At 53.2% G+C, this 23,477-nt stretch overlaps 1 protein-coding gene across 3 annotated transcripts in view; it reads left to right on the top strand.

The window, feature by feature from the left end:
* Positions 1–23,033, top strand: part of FBXW4 (F-box and WD repeat domain containing 4) — a 78,716-nt gene extending 55,683 nt beyond the window's left edge. Inside the window, exons 6-9 of one of the 3 annotated variants that reach the window (XM_019809212.2) lie at positions 10,239–10,304; positions 21,379–21,519; positions 21,973–22,059; positions 22,297–23,033. In XM_019809212.2, coding sequence (XP_019664771.2) covers positions 10,239–10,304; positions 21,379–21,519; positions 21,973–22,059; positions 22,297–22,309 — 307 coding nt within the window. In that variant the 3' untranslated portion in view covers positions 22,310–23,033. Of the gene's footprint in view, positions 1–10,238; positions 10,305–21,378; positions 21,520–21,917; positions 22,060–22,296 lie in introns of all 3 variants that reach the window. The other 2 variants (XM_002913913.4, XM_034663158.1) reach the window with 2 other exon arrangements.
* The last annotated feature ends 444 nt before the right edge of the window (positions 23,034–23,477 follow it).

Here is a 23,477-nt window from a genome sequence, read left to right as displayed (position 1 = left end):
AGACATGGGGCTCCATCCCAAGACCCTGAAATCACAACCTGAACCGAAACCAAGAGTCGATCACTTAACTGACTGAGACACCCAGGCGCCCCCCAGTTTTGTTTTTTGTTTTGGAGAAAATTTTTGTTTCTCTGATGGGTAAAAAATTATCTAATTTTGGGAGTGGTTATAGAAGAGTGATTATGAGCTGGACTTGAGCCCATCTGGCTGAGGTCAAGTCCTGAGTCCTCCCACGTACTAGTTGTGTGACCTTGGGGAATTGTGTAACCTCTCTATTCTTCATCTGTGAAAGGGGAATGACACTGGTAGTTAATACCTCATAGTAACTTAAAAAAACCTTTTTCTTATGGAACATTTTGAAATATATAGCAGTAGAATAAGTGCCAATTCTTGGTCAATCCTGTTTCTTCGGTATGCCCCACACACTATCCCCTCTGTAGTTTTGTGAAGCGCAAACATCATATAAATATTTCAGCGTGTATTCTGAAAGATGGTAATACTTTTAAAATTTAATTACCATACTATTATTATATTTGGAAAACTATCGTCAAATATGTAGGAATATCTTAAATGGACTAATATACACATATAATGAGCTTGGAACAGTGACTGGCATGCAGTAAATGCTGTGGTAGAAGCGTGTGTAGCCATTGTCGCTGTTGGTGTAACTTGAAATTCCTTGATTACTAGGAGATTTACATCATGGTTCTTGGCCATGTGTATTTTTTTTATAAATCACTTATTAAAAATTCTTGCTCATTAATCTACCTTTTCCCCTTATGATTTATAAGACTTCTTGATATGTTCTACATATGAACCTTTTGATTATTATATATATTTGGTACTTCCTTTCAGCCAACGTCGATGGTGTCTTCTGCCATGTGGAACTTTGGTTGTTTGGAGAAGAGTTCTGTCCTCTTTACCTTTACGGCCTCAGAGTTTTGTTTCCCTTTAAGAATGTCTTTCCCACTCCGAGATTGTAAAAGTATCTTCCTATATTTTCCTTCAATACTTTTATGGTCTTTCATGTAATTTTTGAAAAGTTTTCCCTCCTTAATCCAGCTAGAATTGAGATCTGTTCCGAGGTAGTGCTCTACTTTTTCTTTCCAAACGTGTACTTTGTGGTGTCTCTACCCTTTTACTGATTGGTTCATTCTTCATCGACTGTCTTTCTTTCTTTCTTTTCTTTTTCTTGATTTTATTTATTTATTTGACAGAGAGAGAGACAGCCAGGGAGACAGCCAGCGAGAGAGGGAACACAAACAGGGGGAGTGAGAGAGGAAGAGGCAGGCTCCCAGCGGAGGAGCCTGATGTGGGGCTCAATCCCATAACGCTGGGATCACGCCCTGAGCCGAAGGCAGACGCTTAACGACTGAGCCACCCAGGCGCCCCCATCGACTGTCTTTAAAAGCCATGTTTAGGGGTGCCTGGGTGGCTCAGTTGGTTGAGCAACTGCCTTTGGCTTGGATCATGAGCCCGGGTTCCTGGGATTGAGCCCTGAATCGGGCTCCCTGCTCTGCAGGGGAGCCTGCGTCTCCCTCTGCCTCTGTCTGATGCTCCCCCTGTTTGTGCTCTCTCTGTGTCAAATAAATAAAATCTTAAAAAAAAAAAAAAAGCCATGTTTAGGATTTACTAATTCCTGACAAATATATGGAGATAGCTTTGGGTTCTTATTCTAACTCATTGATATGTTTGTTCCAGCATGAACATCATACTGCAGCTTTAGAGTACATTTGATACCTGGTAGAACAACTTCTTTCTTGTGGCACCTGGCTGGCTCAGTCAGTGGAGCATGTGACTCTTGATCTCAGAGTTGTGAGTTCAAGCCCCACACTGGGTATAGAGATTACTTAAAATAAAATCTTTTTTTTTAAAAAATGTATTTATTTTATAGAGAGAGTGTGAGTGTGCGTGAGCCAATGGAGGGGCAGAGGGGAGAGAGAGAGAGAGAGAGAGAGAGAGAATCTCAGGTGGACTTCCCACTAGGTGCAGACTGAGGCAGGCCTTGATCCAGCAGCCATGAGATCATGACCTGAGCCAAAGACACCCAACCGACTGAGCCACCAGGTGCCCAAAATAAAATCTTGAAAAAAAAAAAAAACCCACAAAAAAAATCTTCTATTGTTCTGGTTATTCTTATGCATTTCATGCATTTCCACTTCCAGATGAATTTTAGAATCGATTGAGTAAAAAATCTTGTTTGGATGGGACTGTGTTGAGTTTATCCATTAATTAAGGAAGAAGTGACAGTTTTATTTTATTTTATTTTGTTTTTGAGAAGTGACAGTTTTGGATCTTGAGACTTACTATCCAGGAACATGGTATATCTTTCTACTTATTCAGCAATTCTGTGTTCTTCAGTAAAGCTTTATTTGTTTTTTTCATATGCGCCTGTCTTGTTTTCTGTTGGTGGTGGTTTGGGGTTATTGTTAGGTTTATTCTTGGCTATTTTACAAATTTTAAATTCTTTTTTGTCAGTGGATTTCTAGTTACCTTTTGGTGATTGCTGGTGTATAATAATAGCTAACCTCTGCGGGTATTTGCTACGTGCCACACAGTGCTTAAGTATCCCATCTCCTGTCATTTTTACAACAAGCCCATGCCTAGATATTATTATTTCTACTTCACAGATAAAGAAGCTGGATATCAGAGAAGTTAAATACCTCTTCCAAGTTCGTATACTTAGTAGAAGGTAGAGCCAGGAGCCCAGAGGCTGCGCCCTTTTCACTGTTTGCACAGCATGCTAACCCTGCTATTCACTGTAATAGCTTTTTAGTTCAGTTTTGGATTTTCTCAGTAGGCAATGATACTGTCTGCAAATAATGACCATCTTGATCTCTTCCCAGGCCTCTTGTCGGGCACACAATTGTGTGAGTCTTATGTCATCATTTCTCAGTGAGTCCGACCCAGCCAGCTTGTACTTCAGCACTGGAACGTATTGCCATTTCTTCCTCTTGGGATCGGGTGGAACAGTTCTTGTGTTTAGAGGCCATGCAGATGGGAAATAGAGCATAGAAGCTCTTCTCCCTGCAGGCCCCCAACACATCTTGTTTAATTCATAGATTGTACAGCGACTTCTTGTTTTTGGTGTCCTTAATTTTTCCTCTCTGTTATTCTGTCCTTCCATTGTAACAGGTTTCTGAGTTCCTACTTCTTGAGTGGAATGTGTGCATTTGGGAAGAGCTACCTCAAGATTCCTCCTCTCTAACCTGGGCCAGGATCTTAAAACCTTCTTTAGACTGAGCTTTTGCCGTTCGTTAAAACGGAAAATGACCATGTGTGTTTCTTTGGAGGCATTTTCCAGCTGTAGGACTGCCCTCATCCATGGAGTGGCTGTGAACTTGCTTTGTTGGCCCTTGTTTGTTAGGGTTGCAGTGGGAGTGTGGACATTGGAACCCAGCCTCTGAACGCCACGTCTAGAGCCTGACCTTCTAGGTGGCCGCTCGCACCATCCTGTCTTGATGCACTTGAGCTGAGAGAGGCTTGGGCGGGGGGGTGACTGAGCGGGTGTTAGAGGCCTCTGCCAGCTGTTGGAGTCAGGAGTTGCTCTTGCTTGCTAATGGGTAGCATGCCTAGTTGGGAGAAGGAGGCCAGCGGAGCCCCTCATTTCTGATCTAACCTTGGGCTACTGGTCGGTCCCAAAGCTTCAGTCCAAGTCCTGCCAGAGCCACTGTTGAGGACACCTACTCTAGCAGGAAGCTCACTATTGGGTCTGCCTGCTCTTGGTCACGGGACAGGAGACAGGAGTGTCCAGTTACGTTGTGTTTTTCCTTACAAGGCATAAATACGTTTTTCCCTTTAAAAAGTAGTGCCTGCTCATTTGGAAAATAAAAGTTAAAAGAAAGAATTGCTAATTACTCTATTGCCCAAACATAATCATTGAGCATCTTAGCATGTTTTTTTTCTACTCTTTCCTTTTCTATGCACAGGCTTTAAAAAAAACAGTTGTATTAAGGCTGTTTGTCCTCTACTTTTTTTTCTTGTAATAGTATCATAAGCATCTTGCCTGTACTCTGGGAGCATCGTTTTAAATGATTGTGTAATATTCCATTAAGTAGATGGAAGGTCTCCTTTCTCTGTTAACCCATTTTGGTTCAGTCATCCATGAAGTTAGCTAAACTTTTGGATCGATATTTTCTGGCTCTACCACCTCTTTGAGATAATGTAAAATGGACCTTCTTTTTATTTGCCTTAAACTTGACTCATTCAAGCTTCAGACAGGCCTCTTGGTCTCATTATCCTTTAGTTTGAGGAATGCAGTTGTATTTACGTCCCCTCCCTGATCCTACCGCCTTAATTCTGAGCACACCCCCCCCAGCCGTTCCAGGCAGGTGCTCCCTGTGGTTGGCAGGCGCCCCCTTCGNCCCCCCCCCCCCCGTGTACTCCTGCCCAATCGCTGATGTGCCTCTCAGCCTTCTGGTCCGTTTACAGCAATTCAGGAACATGTCTCCCCAACTGCAATGTGGGATGTTTACTGGAGAGGGAAGATTTCTTTCTCTCTCTCTCTCTCTTTTTCCTTTCCAGACACATACATTTCCCTTTCCCGACACATACATTTCCCTTTCCCTTGGGTGGCCTGGGGTGCCCCGTTGGCTGGATCTGGGGAGCTGGCGGCCTTACACTTTCACTGGCTCCGCCCTGTGTCTCTCTCCTCACCCCTCTCCCCTTCCTGACTTCCCTTGCCCTCCTGTTCCCACTCCCTGGGCCCTCCGTCACGGTGCTGTCACTGCACTCCTGCTCCCGGCTGCCCTGGCCCAGCCAGTCTGTGTGACCTTCGAGCTGCATTCCTGCTTGGGGACTGAGCCGCCGTAATGATGTCAGTGGCGCAGGTTAGCAGATGGCCGCAGCAATGAGACCTGACATGTTCTAATGACTCCCTCCTTCCCACCCTTGCTGGCCGCGCCGACGGAGGGGCTGGGGTTTCCTTGAGGCATTTTTGGAGGGGGCCACGGGAACTCGGGGGGCCCCCAGGTGCCGATGGGGCCCGTGACCTTTGCCGCTATAATATCAGTGTTTCACAAGCAGGGCGGTTCGGGAGCCCACTTGCAGCCCATCAAAAATTGATTTAATTGCAATTTTTCCTCCAATTAGGAGCACTGGAGCCTGACTAATTGGAGTAATAGAGAGTAATAAGGCTCAGATAAAAAGCCGTCCTCGGCGGCCTTTGTATCTCGTGTCAGTGCCTGTCAGAGGTCAGAGAGCTTGCATATTCTATTAGGCAGCCCGGCCTTCATTTGTACAAATTAGTTTACCCAACAGTAATTAAAATGCCAATGCGGGTTGAAGAGAACTGAATACACTTGATGGGCATGTTGGTGAATGATGTGACAGCTCTGGTGGCCTCCCTTGCCAAAGTGTGTCAGCCGCGGCTCAGAGGCGGCCGGGGCCTGGGCCAGCTGGGTGGCTCCGGGCCAGCCACAGGGCACAGCTGCGAAGCACGCCACTCTGCTGCCGCCTCCGAGCCATGCAGTCGCCCCTTTCTTCTTCCAGGTGGAGCCATTTGTTCAGTCGTCCATTTGTTCATCGACAAGTGCGTGAGTTCTCAGTCTGTGTCAGGCAGCGTACGAGGTGCCAGGGAGAGAAGGCAGCGGCCCGGGGCTGGGCTCAGATTCCAGCCCTGCTCGTGGCTCCCCATGGGAGCACGTTGCATTTCCTCCCCGGGCCTCAGTTTTCTGGCCTGTAAAATGGGGCAGGTGGCACCTCCTGCACCGGGTTATGAGGATTAGATGGGAGGAAGTTTTTGAAACCCTTCCTCAGAGCATAGTAAGTGCTCAACAAATGACGGGTGTCATTAAGAGGGCCTAAAGCAACTATGAGAAACAAACTGAGGACTTCAGAGGGGAGGGGGGTGGGGGAATGGGATAGACCGGTGATGGGTGGTAAGGAGGGCACGTATTGCATGGTACACTGGGTGTTATATGCAACTAATGGAGCATCAAACTTTACATCAGAATCCGGGGATGTACTGTATGGTGACTAACATAATATAATAAAAGGGGCACCTGGGTGGCACAGCGGTTAAGCGTCTGCCTTCGGCTCAGGGCGTGATCCCGGCATTATGGGATCGAGCCCCACATCAGGCTCCTCTGCTATGAGCCTGCTTCTTCCTCTCCCACTCCCCCTGCTTGTGTTCCCTCTCTCACTGGCTGTCTCTCTGTCAAATAAATAAATAAAATCTTTAAAAAAAAACATAATATAATAAAAAATCATTAAAAAAAAAAAAGAGGGCCTAAAGCAGAGGCAGCAAGAGCCTACCTTCTTTCCAGCCTGCTCATGCCTGAGTAATTTCCCTTCGTCCCTTCCTCTTCTCATTCTCGTTTTCCATTCCTCAATTTGAGTACCAGAACCCCTAATGCTCCTGGGGTCTCTCTCTGATGTGGGGGCTCCTGTGTCATCTTCTTGGGCCTGAGGATGATCTCTGTGTTGCCAGGTTTGCTTGAGCTGGGTCCAGGGGGCCAGGAAGGTAGGTCGGGAATGTGGAAGGTCTGGAGCAAGATGGGATATGGGAGGAGCCTAGCTTCTGACAGGGGCTTTCTCATCTGAAGACAGATTTTATAGAATCAGAATGACTTTCATTGATTTAAGATTTTATTTATTTGAGAGCACGCGAGAGAGATTGAGAGCATGAGTGGGGAGAGGCAGAGGAGAAGGAGAAGCAGACTCCCCCACTGAGCAGGGAGCCCGACGCAGGGCTTGATCCCAGGACCCTGAGATCGTGACCTGAGCCGAAGGCAGATGCTTAACAGACTGAGCCACCCAGGCGCTGCAGAATCAGAATGACTTTTAGACCCTCGTGCTGAGACAGCGTGTGCACTTGTACAGGAACATGTGTGTTTTACATTAATGTGTAGGTACTGATGGTACTTCTCATCTATAACCTCGTTGTGGTGCTTATGAGTGATTTCACTGGCCCAACGATGCAGGAGACTGTGGCATGTGTCCTTCAGGTCTGAGTCTGGTGATGTGGGGGTTGTTTAGGAAGCAGAGGGACCCCCTTCACAGCTCATGTCTTGCTTCCCTGGCCTTGTCAGCTGTGAGCTTTAGAGGGCCCTTTTGGTCGAGTTCCACAGACTCGTATAAAGTACTTCTTCTAGGCCAGGCACTGGGCTGGGCACCAGAGGACCCAGGAATCACCGGATGGTCTGTGATCTCAAAGGGAAGATGGGAAGATAACCCCAAAAATACCATGTGTCCGCTGAGAGCAAGATAAAGCGTGGTAGGGACTTGGAGGAAGGCTGGGCAAGTCCCCTGGGGAGCCAGCAGCTTCTGCTTCAGCACAGGTTTGCCGTCGCTCTCCCTAAGACACCCCTGAGAACGCGACATGGGACTGAGGGCAAAGGCCATTTGAATCCTCTTTCCTTTCTGAGGAGAGCTGGCTTTTTCTGTAACTTCAGACTCTAAGTTGAGATTATAGCAGAGACCTTTTAATGGCTTAGACTCCCAGAGTAGTCCCTTGGGAAATGCCATTGAAAGGGGATGGGTGTGTCCATTTCGGGGGACTCTGAGCATTTGTTGGGAGCCTTTGGCACACGGGGCGCAGGGTCCAGCGCGGGGAGGACGTGGATGACCTGCTGGCAGACGAGGGCGGGCCGCGGCCTGTGGAACAGGACGGCACTCCGTGCGGGCGAGACGGCGTGGTGGAGGCTGAGCTCGTGGGGGCAGGAGGCCGCCTGCGACGCACACATCCCACCCCGCCTGCTCCTAGGGCTGGGAGCACCTTGTCCAGTGCGGCTCTGGGGAGGGGAGCGAGTGTGCAGAGGGAGTTCACGAAACTTCCTGGGAGCTTGGCTGGCACTTAATTTTCCCTTCCTGTACGGTGGGAATCATAGCATCTCTTGGGTGAACTTACCGTGTGGTGTGAGGCACCCTTCAGGCATCCCAGGACTGCGAATCCCGTCTTCTCCTGGTCTCCGTGTGTCTGCTGCACTTGGGCAAGACTGCTCGTGGGCACACCCTTATCGTCCTCTGACCCTGAATGTGGCTGATCTGTGGCTTTTGCCTGAGGCCTCCTGAAGTCCATGGGAATTGGAGGGCGAGGTGGGGAGCAAGAGCGGCTGCAGGCAGGCAGGAATAGTGTGAGGTGTGCAGTGCTGTGTCTGCAGCCAGCTTCACCCCTAGAGTCCTGGCAGTCCCCATGGTTTGGGTGTGAGTCCCCGTGTGTGTCCCCGGCGGGACCTGGCTCCAAAGCTGCTTGACTGTTGCTTACAGGGCTTGTACCTAGTGTTAAATTTGATTATATGCTCAGGTCCCTCTACGTGCCAGGGGCGGGGGCTCTCTACTTTCCTTCCTCCTCTTGCTCCCTGCACCACAGGGTTGGGCAAGGCAAGAGGGCAGCTTTGGAAAGAAACGTTTCTGGGTGCTGTGCCCTGGCAATCACAAAAGGCTTTTGTGTGGTATGAAGGTGAGAGGCACTCCTGCTGGTGGCAGATGGACAGGCCCGGGGAGAGGGGCAGGTGGGCAGGAATAGAGAAGGACTGGGGTCCCAGGAGAAGGTGCTTGTGGCCCCACCCCAGCCTTCTGGGGTGTTGGGAGTGGCAGCTTCCTGCCTTCCCCCTCATCTCCGCTTCCCTTGTCACTAACTTGGACCTGTGGTCAGTCAGTGGCCTGCTACAGGCCTCTGTAGGAGACATCTGTGCACCTGTGCTGGCGCTCCTCACCTGGCTGCACTCCTCAGAAGTCTGAAGGGCCCAATTGCCCGCTCGAATGCTTTCCAAGTGGCTATTATGTTTCTAACCCAAGGTAATTGGCTTTACCAGTTATTAATGGATTACCCTCAAGAGAAAAATGTCGAGAGGAGGGAGGTAAGGACAACATCTCCTGGCTTTGCAGTTTGGGGCTTCAGTGTCCAGTGGCTGCTCTCCAGCCTGGGAGTCACTTGGGGCATGACACAGTGGCTATGTTGGCACGCCATTCTAGTGGAGTGGTTGCTGGCCCTCCTGTGGGTCGGGAGGAAGCTGGGAGAATGGAGCATGTCCCTAGGGGAAGTCTTGGCTTGGGGCATGGGAAGCCCCAGAGTAGCTCATGTGGCCTTTTTATCAGCATGGGGTTGAAAAGCAGACACCGGCCCTGCAATTTTGATTGTCAGTCAGTGGCTTGGCCAGTGCCTGCCCTGACCTCTCCCCCATCGGCAGCTGGCAGGCCACCTCCATCCGCCCCCTCCCTCCCCCGCCAAAGCTGATGGCTTTTTCAGAGCCCTTGCTACAGAAATATCTCTGCTCACTGACCTGCTTAGGACCAGAGAGCCACAGGTGCTGAGCAGGGCCAGGGTGGATGGCTGCTGCCCGACACTGCCAACGTGTCGTTAGTGTGTCTAGCCATCCTTGCCCCAGCACCCGACCTGTAGGGACAGTGCTCTTCCCCGCCCCAGGGCTTCTGAGTGATGCCACTGCTTTCAGCTGTCTTGCTCCAGGTTAGGTGTTCCAGCTGGGGTTCCCGCAGGCCTCCCTCCCCACCCAGGAGGTCCTCGGCAAAGGTGTGGTCTGGCACCTCGGTCCCCAGTGCAGTCCTGGCGCTCCAGCCAGCCTGGCTCACGGCGTAGAGCTTGCCCACCGGCTCTGTGCCTCCACCTACACGTGGACCTGCAGATGGCTTGTGCTGGACTTTGTAGGGGTTTAAGAGTTACTCTGTGGAAGTAGGGCGTGTTGCTGTGCTCTGAACTCTGCCTGCTGTCCCGCTCGAGGGCAGTGGCAGCTGCCTGGCGCTTGCCGCTCTCGCCTCCTGCCCTCGTACCAGCACACTGCCCAGCTAGCCTTTTCCTGGAATTACTGGCCTCGGATGGTTCCCTCTGCTCAGTTCGGTGCCATTACGCCTGCTCTGTGCTTGCACGTTACCTAGTTCTTAACACCGTCAGCACTGCCCCCCAACCACCCTGACCTCTGACCAGGGCATCTTCTTCCGGCACCCCGCAGCCTGTTCCCGGGGAGCTGTTTCCTGCAGCCTCACAGGCCTGCCCTCCCTTGGCCTGAGGGTTGCACATCCAGAGATGGGGTTTTCTGGTGGGACCCTTCTGAGTAGCAAGTTCCACTGTCCTTACACCTGTGGGGCCCCTGGGGGTTGCAGACCTCCCTGTGCTCCCAGCTATCTTCCCGCAGCTTCTCCGATGCCCCCCCACCCCTCCTCTCATCCTGTCTCCGCACGATGATCCCCGGAGAACAAGCACTGCACTTGCAGTTGTGTTGCCCTTTCCACCGCAAGTTCTGACAAGCCCGCCCTGACTCTGCTCTCCTTTTGTTTGGCAGCTCTTTTGTGACAGGGACGGCTTGTTGTGGGCACTTCTCACCTCTAAGAATCTGGGACCTCAACAGGTAAGAGATTTCTGAACCACCCTGGCTTCCCGTGGGGGTGGGGCTGGAGCAGCCTGGGAGGCAAAGCAAAGACCTTTTGGCCAGACCTGCCCGGCCTCCGGCTTCCGATGGCCACCAGGTGGTCCAGGAGGAGACTGGGAAGCACCCAGCCCGGCCCACGACCCACTGACCGCCGCCAAGGTGTGCTCTCTATCCTGGCCTCGTTAGAGTGAGCTTGAGGAAACTGTTGGGAGGAATTTATAATAGGTAAATAATTTCACTTAGATATTAGGATAACAACAATTCGGATTTGGGATACTTTTTCTCAAAGGGGAGCGCCTGATTATGTGGCTACGTAAAATCCCATCTATCCTAAAATAAAGAAATTTTGGAAGTGACCTACAGATCCATTAAAAGAATAATACAGAACAGTTAAAATACATCCAGGTTTTACTCACAGTTCTCTGCCTTGGCAGGCTTGACGCATTCCCATCGGATTATCTACCATTCTGTTGAGTTTTTGTTTTTTTAGCTTTTTATTTTGAAATCATTATAGATTCATAAGTTCCAAAAATAGGACAGCAAGGTGCGTTTGTAACATTAGATAATATATAGCTTAATATATAAATCAGAACCAGGAAGTCGACATTGGTATAATCCACAGATCTTTATTCAGATTGTAGTCATTTCTGTGTGTGTGTGTGTGTGTGTGTGTGTAGTTCCGTGCAACTTTATCCCACGTGTAGATTCACATTACCATTAGCACAGTTAGGATATGGAGCTATTGGGACCCTCACCTGCCCCTTCGCCCCATCCGCCTCCCATCTCCTGTACTCCCTCTCGTCCCTAACATCTGGCAGCCACTTCGGTGTTCTCTGTCTCTGTAACTGTGTCCGTTTGAAAGTATTACCTAAGTGGAATAACGTATGTCACCAGTTGAGATGTGCTCCCCCCGCTGTAATTCCCGTGAGGGCACCGCGGTTGGTGCACGGAGCGGGCTTTACCTGAGGTTGCTGGGTGGCAGTCCCCCGCGGGGACGCATCACAGCCCGCTCCCAGCGAGCAGCACCCCCCACTGCAGGACATCTGGGTTATTTTCAGTTTTCGACTGTTGCAAATTCGGCTGTTAGGAACATTTGTGTATAAGCTTTCATGTGGACCTAGGGTTTCATTTTTCTGGGATTAATGCCCCATACCATTTGAATATCTGTACCAATTATACTCCAGCCCCGGCGTAGGGGAGATCTAGTTCCCTCACATCCTCAGCAGCTTTGGGAACTGTTGTTGTTTCTTAGCTTAGCTGTTCTCACAGGTGTGGTGTCTCGTGGCTTTAATTGGATTTCCTTAATAGCTAATGATGACGAACATCTCGTGTGCTTATTTGCCTTCCGCACATTCTCTTTGGTGAAATCCCTGCTCAGGTCTTTTGCCCATTTTCTCATTGAATAGTTTGCTTTTTCCCTGTTGAGATTTGAGAGTTCTTTGCATGTTCCAGATCTGAGGCCTTTGTCAGACATGGGGTTTGCCTGTACCTTTAAGTCTGGAGCTGTCTTCTTATCCTCTTGACAGGATAAAGGACCAAAGTTTTAAATTTTGATGACGTCCAAATTATTGACTTTTTCTTTTTGTGCTCTTGGCGTGAAGTCTGAGAAGTCTTCCCCGAGCCCCACACCCCCACGTTGTGGTTTGCAGTGCCATGATTTACAGTACCGGTGAGGGTGCGCTCTGCCCGTCTCCTGCCTCCGCTGCTCTAGCGTGGCCCCTTCTCTCTCCGTCTCCCCAGGAAAGCATCACCCATATCTTTTTGTTTCCCTGGAAAATCTGTTGTATTGTCAGTCTTTCCAAAAGATTTTTTTTTTAAAGATTTTTATTTATTTATTTGACAGAGAGAGAGATAGCCAGCGAGAGAGGAAACACAAGCAGGGGGAGTAGGAGAGGAAGAAGCAGGCTCCCGGTGGAGGAGCCTGATGCGGGGCTCGATCCCTTAACGCTGGGATCACGCCCTGAGCCAAAGGCAGACGCTTAACTACTGAGCCACCCAAGCGCCCCCAAAATATTTTTTTAAGATTTTTTTTATTAGAGTGTGCACAAGCGGGGGGAGGTGCAGAGGGAGAAGCTGCCTCCCCACTGAGCAGGGAGCCCAATGCCGACTCGATCCCGGGACCCGATCCTAGGACTGAAGGCAGATGCTCAACTGACTGAGCCCCCCAGGTGCCCCTCCAAAAGATTTTTTTTTTTAAACACATGAGATGTTGTCATTAAGTATGGTTTTCTCTACAATATTCTCTTGGTGTTCATCCAACCACAGGGATAGGAAACTCCCAACTTCCCCAGATGCCACATTACATCTTTGGATAGCTCTGAGAGTTCTGCCTGTCGGTCATCAGGGGTTGATCTGCTTCCAGGAGCTGTGATCCTAGATAAGAAGCAAGTTGAATTTTGCCTCTGAAGACAGGCCTTTAAATATCTGAAAACTTTACCCCTGCTCCTCCAGCGTCTTCTCTTTATCAGGCCAGAAGTCTAAGGACCTTCAGTTGTTGCTTATGAACATCAGTTAGGGTGCTTTTGGCTGTAAGTAATGAGAACCTAATTCAAGGTGGCTCAAATAGTAAGGAGTTTATTATTATCTTGAATGGCAAGGAGTCTGTCCAGGAGTCGGGTGGTTCGCTGCTTCCAGGATCGATGGGTTCGGCAGCTCAGGGAAAGCTTGAGAGCCCATTTTCTCAGCTTTCCGCTCTGCCACCTCAAAGTTGGTTTTGCCTTTCAGGAACCTCAGGCTTGTTCACAAAAGCTCTACCAACCCTAAAGCAATACCCAAAGGGAAGAAGGAAGGAAGAGGACATGTCCCTGGTTGGGGTCTCTTTTTTAGATGGGAAGATCTTTTAGAGGAGCCCCCAAGCAGACTTTTCATATTTAGTGAGCCGAAAGTGTGTTCCAGTACTCACCCCAAACCAAACTGTGGCAAGGGAAATGGAATGAGGAGTCCAGATTGACCTTCTGGGCCTGGGGAAGTGCCCAGCTTCCCCCACATGCATACTTGCAGTGGGGAAGGTGGGTGGGCATGGAATCAGATTTGGTTCAGCAAGAAAGAAAGCGAGGAAGAGCTCGGTGGGTGACCTGCGGCGTTGGTCTCCTACTTGTTCTAGGACCATTCTCACCTGGAAGTGTCTCCAGTTTCTCTGGTTGCACCCTTTTGAAATGGGATGTTCACAACTGAGGAGTGAACACACCGGGTGTGAGCTGCTGAGTGGCAGGTGCTACCATCTTCCTTATTCTAGACTTCTGCTTTTGTTATGTAGCCAATGGTCGCATCATACTGTTGCCAGCACAGCTGAAACTTCCAAGGCTTCGTTTGTTCTGTAGCCTCTGGGATGTGGAGTGCTTGCAGTCTGCGAACGTTGTTCCCATGGCTTGCCCTGCCAAACTCCTGCCACTGGCAACTTCTTGCTTCTGCATGGGGTGGAGGCAGAAGGAACCCCTCCTCTGGTGTGTGCTGGGGAGGCTGTGAGGGGCTACAGAGGGAGCACAGGCAGGTGGTCGGACAGATTTGGGTTCTAGAACGGACTCTACTGCTGATTGGCTCTGTGATAAGGGGGCCTGTCTGGGCCTTGGCTTCCACATTTGTAAACGAGGGGAGACCTCGGCTTCCGCATTTGTAAATGAGATTTAATTATCTCTGCTTAACAGAACTAGTATGAAAAACACATTATTTTCAAAAAGTGCCCATATGTACCTGTCCCCTTAACTCTCTCCTTCCTCACCTGCAGCTGCCTTCCACATTAGGACCTGAGAGTTTGCAGAGGCTCAGCTTTTTAATTCTCCAAATACCTGTGGCCTTGTGACCACTAGAGGCGGAGTGGTCCTGCTGACCTCATGGCATAGAGAAGGCTCTGGACAGTACGTGAGGCTGTAGGCCACAAGAGAGATGTTGCTGCTGAAAGTCAGCCTCAGTCACATGGCTGGCCCTTGTGCCTGGATCCTCCCTGGCCTGCGCTCAGGATGGCGAATGAGCCGGGGTGGGGGGTGTACCACCGTGGCCCACTTTTATCTCTGAGGTCGAGTCATCTTGGAGGGCCTCTTCTGCCTGTGGTTTCCTTGGTGGGGGTACTTTTGGGTACAGATTTATGGTCATGTAGTTATAAGGTACCAACTCCTTGAATAGCACTCGCTTATGATATCCCTAGTCCTCCTAAACCCCAAACACTGGGTCTTTCCAGAACCCAGAAAGAACCCAAATGAGAAGCTGCTCCTGCACCCTTTGGATGGTGCATGGCAGGGCTGCCCTGGGCAGCACGTGGTGTGGCCTTCTCTCTGACCCTCAGACCCGCCTTTTCACCACCAAGAGGAGCCAGGCCTCGTTGAAATTATCTGTCCCATTGCCAGGGAAGCTTGGAGGCCTGAGTGGGGCAGGGCTCGAAGGAAAGATGGCCGCTGGAGGCATCTGCTTTTGGTGGGAGGAAGTGGATGGACAGGGCGACTGTCTGTAGCTGTCTTTCCCAGAGAAGCCCAAGCAGATAATAAAGCCATGTAGAAAATAGGATTAAGGTAATGAACAGGCAGGACAGAGTTTGATCTTTCAATAATGCCAAAGCCTGACTGACAGGCCAATCTGGAAGGTGGAGCAGCACCGCCGGCAGGACTTGGTGGCGGGGCGCTGTGCGGGGCTGGGTGGATTCCTTGCTTTTAACCTGTCACTGCTGAAACCTGAGGAGTGCCGGGATTTTCTCTTTTATGTGTGTGCTGTGACTTGGGGGGAAGGAGTGCTGGAGGGGCAGTTTTGCTGAGAGCATCACCCCTCTGGGGCTGCCCTCAGGATGACAGTGGGGGCTGGGACACACTTGGGGGGGTGTAGGGGCCTTGCTGGGCTTGTCTTCACCCTGCTGCCTCTCCGGGACCCGCTGTCAGGCCGCTTAGGCTACTTCTCTCCATGTCTGGGGACCCCTTCAAAGTCACCATGCATGGCTCCCTCAGCCCTTTGTTCCATCAAGAGCCCTGGAGACTCTGCTCCCCCTACAAGCTAGGGACGGGGAGGTGGTGGCTGAGTACACAGGTCAGAGGGCAGCTGTGGGCATACAGCCATTACCTAGATGGCAAGAGCTTGGCTGTCTCTCTCTCTCTTCTTCCTTTTCTGCCTTTCTTTCCTCTGGAGTTGGAAACCATGGGCGGGGCCCAAGGACAGGGCATTTCTAACGTGTCTAAACCAGACAGAGAGAAAGAGAGAGTCCTTTAACTAACCTGGAGGTGCCAGAGTGTTCCTGCTTCCAAGGGTAGATGGTCTTTAGGTCCAGTTGCAGGCCCCCAAGAGCTCCATCTTGACAGATAGTGCCAACAGCCACTGAAGCATCCCTTGCTAGGCCCCATGGTCCCATCAGACCCCAAGGAACTGGGCCGAACTGGGGTCTGAAGGAATCCAGGCCCATCTTCTGTCCTCTGTGTGCGTTTCGGCAGGAACCTCAGCTAGGTCCCAGGGAGGGTGCTGTCTGTGTGGGGTATACCTTCCAGCTGCTGAAAGGCCTGGGAGGTCGGACTGGCCTGACATCATATACAGCCCTCCTCCCAGGCTTGCTCGCACCATGGGTTCTACATTTCTACCAAGGGCATTTGAGCCGGATTTAGCATTGGTGCAGGTGGGCAGCAGGATGGAGAGGCTGTGATCCCAGACCTGCAGGGATCCTAGTGGGTACCACCACAGCCCTAAGCCAGCCTGGGGAAGGGGATGGGGTGGGCGTAGGTGATCTGGCTACTCCTAGGGCATTGGCAGTTCAAGTTGTATGTGTGCGACTGTGTGTGGGCCCTGCACACATCCCCTCATCTCCCCTTCCAGCCAAGGTCATCCCCGTTTCCCATTACTCTTACATTTCTATCCTAAAGCCCTATTTTCTCTTTCTCACCAGAGTTGGGGCAGACAGGCTTCTCACACATTCTGACAGGTGCCCTCTATTTTCCCCTCTGAGCCTCTGCTCTAGCTGCCCCCTGTGCCTGGTTTCCCCCCTCGATCCTGCTTATTACTCTTCGGTGCACACAGCAGCTCCACCACAAAGCCGTCCCTGATCCCAGCCCCCAGGGCTGGAGCACTCACAGGGCCGCCTTGTCGGCCACTGTGGGCCAGGTCCTCTTGGGACCCCAGGGTGAGCACAGCAGATGCATTGTCAGAGCATCTAGTGGCCTTCAGAAAGGTGAGGGGTGCCTGGCTGCAGCCCTTTCTACAGAAGGAAGCGGCGACCCGAGCACAGGCCGGGGCCTGCGCGTGGACAGCGGCAGTGCCCACTGGGCCCAGTGTGGCTTCGTCTCGGCCCGCGCCTCCGCCTCCACCCCGGGCGGCCCGGCCCTCGGTAGGGCTGATTGGGGAACTGCCCTCTTTAAAGTACCTGCCTTCTCCTTTGAAAGTATTACTGACAGATTTTTTTCATTTTGTTTTTTCTTTACCTCTTTAAGGAACCCTGTAATTTCTTTCTTTCTTTCTCCCCCCTTTACTTTTTCTTTCTTGTCCCCTCTGTCCCCCTGAACTCTTTGAAATTGGCTCTCTGCCTGCTGACACCAAACTGATACTTTGCGTTTCACTTCTCCTTATCCCTTTATGGCAACAGATGTTGAAATTTTGTATCCTTTTATCTGCCCGGCTGCCCCTTCCTGTAATTACGGGCCCCTTGTTAGCAGTACAAAGTGGGCTGCCTGGCTGCCTGGCCTTTGAGCCATTGTGTCTGAACACGTGTGCGCGGGCAGGCGCGGGGGGCCGTGCACGCGCACACACATGCAGGGGAGAGGACATGGGCTCGTGCAGGGCCCTTCCCGCTCGCCGGATGGGGCTGAGGCAGGCGAAGCTTCCATGGGCTTCTCCTTGTCTCCACCACTCTGGTGTTACATTCGGGACCTAACATGCCTCCTTGATTCCCACCCTCCCCACCAGAGGGCTGGACAAGGCCAGGTCCTCCCAGCTGAGAAGCCTGGTGACTCCCGGCCCCTCCCAGAGTTCCTGCACCCGAGGGCCGGGCCGTCATGGTCGGAAAGCCAGATCCCGGCCAGACCTGAGTGCCCGCCCGGTGCAGACATGGCGCCGGCACCCCAGCTCTGCACCTCTGCAGGGGCGGGTCCTTCACTGGGGCCATCCCCCTGCTCCTGTCATTGCCTGTCGCACTTCTGTCACTCCCTGGAGAACCACTCCGTGCTCACAGGCCGAAATGTTTTATCTGTCCTCTTACAGTAAAACTTTCATTTCTCTCCGGGGTTCCACCCGGCCACCCCATGTATTGTTAGTTGGATACATGACAGACTCCCTCCCTCCCTGGACTGAAAACTCCTGGAGGGCAGGGAGAGCTCCTTCAGTCATCCCTGACCTTTCCCAGTAGTTCCACTAAAGCACACTGCCTTGTATACAGAAGGTGCTCACTTAATGACTGATGCTCAAAGAAAGGAAGAGCAGGAAGGAGAGGGATGGGAAGGAGGAAAAACCTCCAGTCCTCTGAGTAGCCGTGTCTGGACCAGCTTGCATCTTCAGGCCCTCTGTGCCTGGGAGGCGGGCTGCGGGAACGTGAACTATGTGTCACTCTTCCATCCTTGCCCTCCCCTGAAAGCTTACCGTTGCGTCTCAGGGTGACGCATGCCAGGCGGAGGAAGGAGAACCTCTAGGATCCCCAGGGGACACCCTCGGGAACCCCGTGTGTTAACAGTGGCTGTAAAATGGTGTGGGGGCCACAGGCCGTTTAGACGCAGGCTGGGAGGGGGATGGGGATCTGGCTTCTCCTGGCTCAGGACGACTTTCTGTGGCTGTGGCTTGTACTGGGAGCACAAGCAGGCTGGTCAGGGAGGCAGGTGGAGGCTGGAATGAGCGGCCTCGGGGAGGGTGGGCACCCACTTCCAGCTCAGCAGGGCCCAGACCAGGAGAGGGAGGGGCCCTCCCAACTGGGACATCTGGGTCTTCAGGGCCAACACCTCCAGTTAGCTGTGCCTAGATGACCTCTAAAGATGGTGATGGAGGGGTCCGTGTCTTACTAGATTTCCTTCTCCCTGTCAGGAAGCTCCTCCCTAGCTCCCTCTTCCCTTGAGCTGGACTTGCTGTGCCGCAGGGTGGGAGCCCCGGTTCCCTCACCTGCTCGCCCCCTCAAGGCCCCTGGGTTGAGGCCGCCCTCTGCTTGTTCTTCCTGCCCAGGTGCTCTGGGGCCTCCCAGAGAGCGCTGCAAGCCGGGCCTCCTCTCGTTCCTCAGGCTCACAGGGGTGGCCCCATCTGTCTTTCTCTTTCCCTGGGTGGGAAGAGAATTGCTGGAGTCAGGCTCAGGAGAGGCTGGGGTGTGGAGGGCCCCCCCTCAGCGGCTCCTGGAGACCCTAGCTTTGTGTGCTGGAGTTGTAAGGGAATGGACTTTTTGTCTGGGCCTCTGTAGTGACAGAGCCGGCCCTTGCTCCTGTCTTGGCCCAGGACTGAGGGGCAGTCCTGTTCCCACACAAGTTGTGCGACAGTCAAGGCACTGCACCCCCCTCCCGCCCCCCACAGTGAGAGGCCGAGAAGCATTCTTGACATTCTTTCCAGAGAAAAGGGGTGAAACGTCTGAATTTGGGGGTCACCATGTTATACAAATTGCAATCTAATCGTTTTTACAAGAACACGCTTGCAGGAAGAAAAGGAGCCCAAGAGGAGGGGCTGAGGAGACAGCTTGTTTTGTCCCCCTTTCCCCCAAAGTTTGGGGCTATTGTCGGGCTGATCTTGCTCCCTTCCCCAAAGCTGTTGAGCTAGAGTTTTCTAGTTAAATTGGTCTTGGGGTGGGGGCCACAAAGGGCCCACGGTGCCATTTCTGTTTGTTTTCCCAAATCAAAGCCCCAGCAGGGCTCCTGTGGCAGGGCTGGGCCGTGCAGTTTCCCGGAGCCGGGGTGTTCACAGACGCTCTGGGCTTCACCTCCCGGCCACCACACAGCAGTCTTGAGGGTCCCAGGCCCAGAGGCAAAAGAAGTTTTATCTTTTTATTAGCCCATTTGAAGTGTGTGTGGCCGTTTCAGAGAATCCGAGCACCGGGCAGCAGCAGAAAGAAACTCTTCTGTCTTGGCCCAGGCTGGGCCGGTGGACAAGGGGCCGTGGGACTTGTGCTGGCCTCGGGGGCTGGTGCTCACTCTGGCCCTCCGATTTCCCCCAGTGGGCAGGGTTCTGTTTCTTATCGCAGACGCTGGCATGACCCTTTCCAGGGGTGGCTTGGATACTGGGCAGGGGCCCAGGGTGGCAACTTGGTCTGGGTATTGGCCCTGATGCTGCCAGTCCTGACACCGCTGCCCTGTCCAGCCCACGGGTGCCCAGCTGTCTTTCCCTCTAAACCCTGGGACCAGGGGTAGGCAGGTAGAGCCATGCTGGGCTTCATGCCCCCAGCCCCCACTGCCTTTCATCTTCTGTTTCAAACAAACATGAAATTACTTCTGCAGATTAAAGGGGAGAGCTCCTCAGTCATTCCTGAAGGCCTCACTAATGGAAGGGGCAGGGCCCCCAAATCTGGAAGGAGGGAGAACTGGAGCCAAACAGCCCCTACCCGGGTGTGCACAAATGTCCAGAAGTACCTGTAAAAGAGGTGGGGGTAGGGGACGGACTCCTATGGGGACTCTGGCCTGCCTGGTGTGGGTCAGTCACGGCTGGTGGCCCCTCTGCGAAGGCAGGCCCTTCCTAGGAGCCAAGGTCAGCGATCACTAGGAGATGCTGATCTGGGGCTAGTGGCCTTCTGCCTGATCCCTCAGGTTCCCCCACCACAGAGGCTTACCTTCTACCTCAGAGAAAGAGGAACACCTCCCCAAGGAGGCTGGGGGCAGGGGTGCTGACTTAGGACCTGACCTCCCACCGACCGCAACAGTGTCCCTTGGTGGGGGAGGGGGGATCACCTCATTGCCCAGGGCTCAAGGGGAAAGGTGGAAGGGAATCCCAAGCCATCGCCTCTGTTCCTTCAGCTTCTGGGGAAGATGGTGGCTACACTGGGGAGAAGGGAGGTTGAGGGTCAGAGTCGGTGCGAGCTGGAAGGCCTGGGGCTGCAGTCTGCTTTCACACTTGTGGCTCGCAGCCTCTGCCTCAGCCCTGTGGTGAGCACTGCATGTGAGATCACAGAGTCCTCCCTCCCGCCACCGCCGCCGCCGGGGCCTCTTACCTGGGTGTCCCTGGGAAGTGTTCATGGCCTTGCTTCTCCTGTTCTGCTAGGGAGGAGAGCCCAGCATCTCTTGGGTGAAAGTGTGGGATCAGGCCTGGAGGGTGCCCCTCTTCATCCCCCCAGTCATTCTGCAGAGACTCCCTGCTTCTCCCCGTTCCCTAGCCGCAGGGATTAGCGGGTGCACTTGATGTTGAGGGGTAGTTGCTAGGGCCAGAAGGCCCCCCTACGTGGTTGCTAGGGGTCTGGCATCAGGGCTAGGGGTCTGCCCACTGCCGCGGTCACGGAGGGAATTACACAGTCACAAAGAAATTGTTCTTCTCAGTAATCTGCTCTCGGCCACCGGGAGGGGTGAGGGTGGGGGAGCACGCTGGAGCCCAGCAGGCCAGGAGCTGTGATCACACAGGCGTGCTAGCCCCGGGCTGGGGGCCAGCCGGGCCAAGAACACCAGGGACCAGCCTGCTAAGCTGCTTTCTCAGCGATTTCTCTCCCCAGACACAAAGGTGTTTACTTGTTTTAACATCTCCTGGGACTCCCCTTCTCCCTTTGTGTGGTCTTTATCCCAATGAGGTTTGAGCCCCAGATTACAGGCAGGAATTAAGGCATTGGGCTCAGGCAGCTCAGAACGCCATGACCCGCAGGATCAAGAAGTATAAAGTAACCAAGTGTGTGTGCGCGCGCGCGGGAGGGGGCCGGTCCGTCCGCAAGGCCCATTCTTCCTCCCCGAGGAACAGCAGCCAGGCGGCGAGCAGGTGTGATGCAGGGGCTGCTGGGATGACAGAGGCCTTTAGCTGGGGGAGGGGCAGGCACTGGGACTGGGGTGACAGGGTAGGCGTCCTGGGCCATTTCTTCCCTTGGCCCCTTCCTAAGGAAGGCTGATTTTCACTCAGGAGAGCGAGCTAGCTGCATTTCCCCAGGGACTGAGGCCGTTAGGCTACAAGCTGGTGTGGGGGCCAAGGTCGGACAGCCTCTCGTCCTCTGTTCTCTCCCCAGTGGGCAGCTAATGACACACCTGGGCAGTGACTTCCCCCCAGGGGCTGGGGTGTTGGACGTCATGTATGAGTCCCCTTCCACACTCTTGTCCTGTGGCTATGACACCTACGTTCGCTACTGGGACCTCCGAGCCAGCGTCCGGTGAGTGTGCTAGGCAGGAGGTGGGCAGCAGTCCCGGCCCTCCCTCCGTCCCTCCTGGTGCACCCCCAGAAGGCACGGGCCCTCCAGGTGGAGGCTATGAGCGGCAGCCAGCAAGGTCGGATCAAGCTGAGACTCCCCGCTTGGCAGCCCTGGTCCCAAGGCCTGGGAGACCATAGCCACCAGATGCTGATTAAGAGCCCCAAGAGTCATCAGGGTCCTGTCCCTCAGCATTTTGCCTTTCTGCCCTGCTGCCTAAGTCCTGTGACACGTAGCCAGCCATGTGAAGCACAAATGAAGGCCTCATCTGGCCTGGGGTTCGGGCACTGGCAAGAAAGAGCCCCTTACAGAAGCGGCTCTCCCCCCTTAAGTGTAGTGATCAGCTTCTGTCTCCTGGACAGGAAGTGTGTCATGGAGTGGGAGGAGCCCCACGACAGCACCCTGTACTGCTTGCAGACCGACGGGAACCATCTGCTGGCTACTGGTTCCTCCTACTATGGGGTCGTGCGGCTGTGGGACCGGCGTCAGAGGGCCTGCCTACACGTAAGCACGCCGTACACCTCACCTCCGAGATGCCACGACTCCTTCCTTAGGGGCTATATCTGGGAGTGGGGGTGCCTGGAGAAGGTGGGGGCGGGGGGAGTGTGCATGGGACCTGGCCCCCTGCACTGGGCCTTGGACCCTTAGGTCAGGGCTCCCTCCCTCTCCCACTCGGGCCTTGCTTCTCCTGTCCTGCCAGGGAGGAGAACCCAGCATCTCCCGTCCCTCCCTTGGTTGCAGGCCTTCCCGCTGACCTCGACCCCGCTCAGCAGCCCCGTGTACTGCCTGCGCTTCACCACCAAGCACCTCTACGCGGCGCTGTCCTACAACCTCCACGTCCTGGACTTTCAGAACCCGTGACAGGGCCACCCCGGCCCGTGGGCCAGGGAAGCCAGCTACTCAGGGACCTCTCCTGCCTGGAGGGTGCAGGGATACCTCCTCCCCCGCTGTGCCTGTGCTCCTAGACCTGTGACCACAGTGCTTGGGCACCATCAGGTAAAGGCTGCTGACTCCCGGGAATTTGGGGGTACCTCCCAGGAACTAGTTGGAGAGAAGGGATCTGCTGCTTTGAGAGAACGGCTGAACCTGGCCGGGCCTTGCTTCCCTATTGGCCAGAGCAAGGATCTGGTCTGGACAGGCCTGCCCTGCACCTCGACCCTTCTTAGAGCCATGATAGCTTAGAGTGAGGTGAGGGGCGCCAGCTGTCCCAGTCGGTCCCTTTCTGCCCCTTCCTTGGAAGGAGGGGTGAGGCTGCCAATCCTCTGCTCTGGCCCCTACCTCCTCAGTCAGTCCCCACCCTGGACCAAGCTCTCAGGGCTCATTCCTGGGGCACTGTGGCCTGGTCTGGCTTTGAAATTGAGGAAGGACAAAGGGAACCCACCAGTTTTGAGTGAGTCCTGAGCCAGCCCAATCTCAGGCGAGCTGCTAAGACAGGCTACAATGTTCATTTTTGTAAAAATAAAGCTTGATTGTTCACAGATCTGGTTCCTCTCTGGCTAGGGAGTCCTGGGAGGCCCTAAAAGAGGATGGGCACGTTGGGGAAAGGGTAAGACCAAAGACCAAACCTCTCATTACCACTCACCCCTTCTGCCCCAGTGGTGGGGTAGGGATAGGGGACCGTGGAAGGGCTCTGTGCTGTTGGGGAGCTAAGCTACTCCCCATCTGCAATACCTCCACTTCACCCCACTCTAACATGCTTCACCCCACTCTAACACACGCGCCCTCCTGGCAACAATACGTCCCTCCTTCTGCCTTTACACCCACAATGTCTTAATATCCTGGGCTGTTTCCAAGGTTTCTGTATTTCAAAAACTACTCCTTTACTTTACCTCCCCTCACCGTACAGAGCTCATCTGAGCCCTTCTGCAAGCTAAGACAGCCCAGGGTCTCTGCCAGCCTAGTGTCCCTCTGAATTTATGCAC

This window comes from Ailuropoda melanoleuca, chromosome 6 (assembly GCF_002007445.2).
Source record: "Ailuropoda melanoleuca isolate Jingjing chromosome 6, ASM200744v2, whole genome shotgun sequence".
In the NCBI taxonomy this organism is placed as follows: Eukaryota; Metazoa; Chordata; class Mammalia; order Carnivora; family Ursidae; genus Ailuropoda; species Ailuropoda melanoleuca.
The sequence above is the reverse complement of the archived record's forward strand: the minus strand, read 5'-3'. Positions and strand labels throughout refer to the sequence as shown.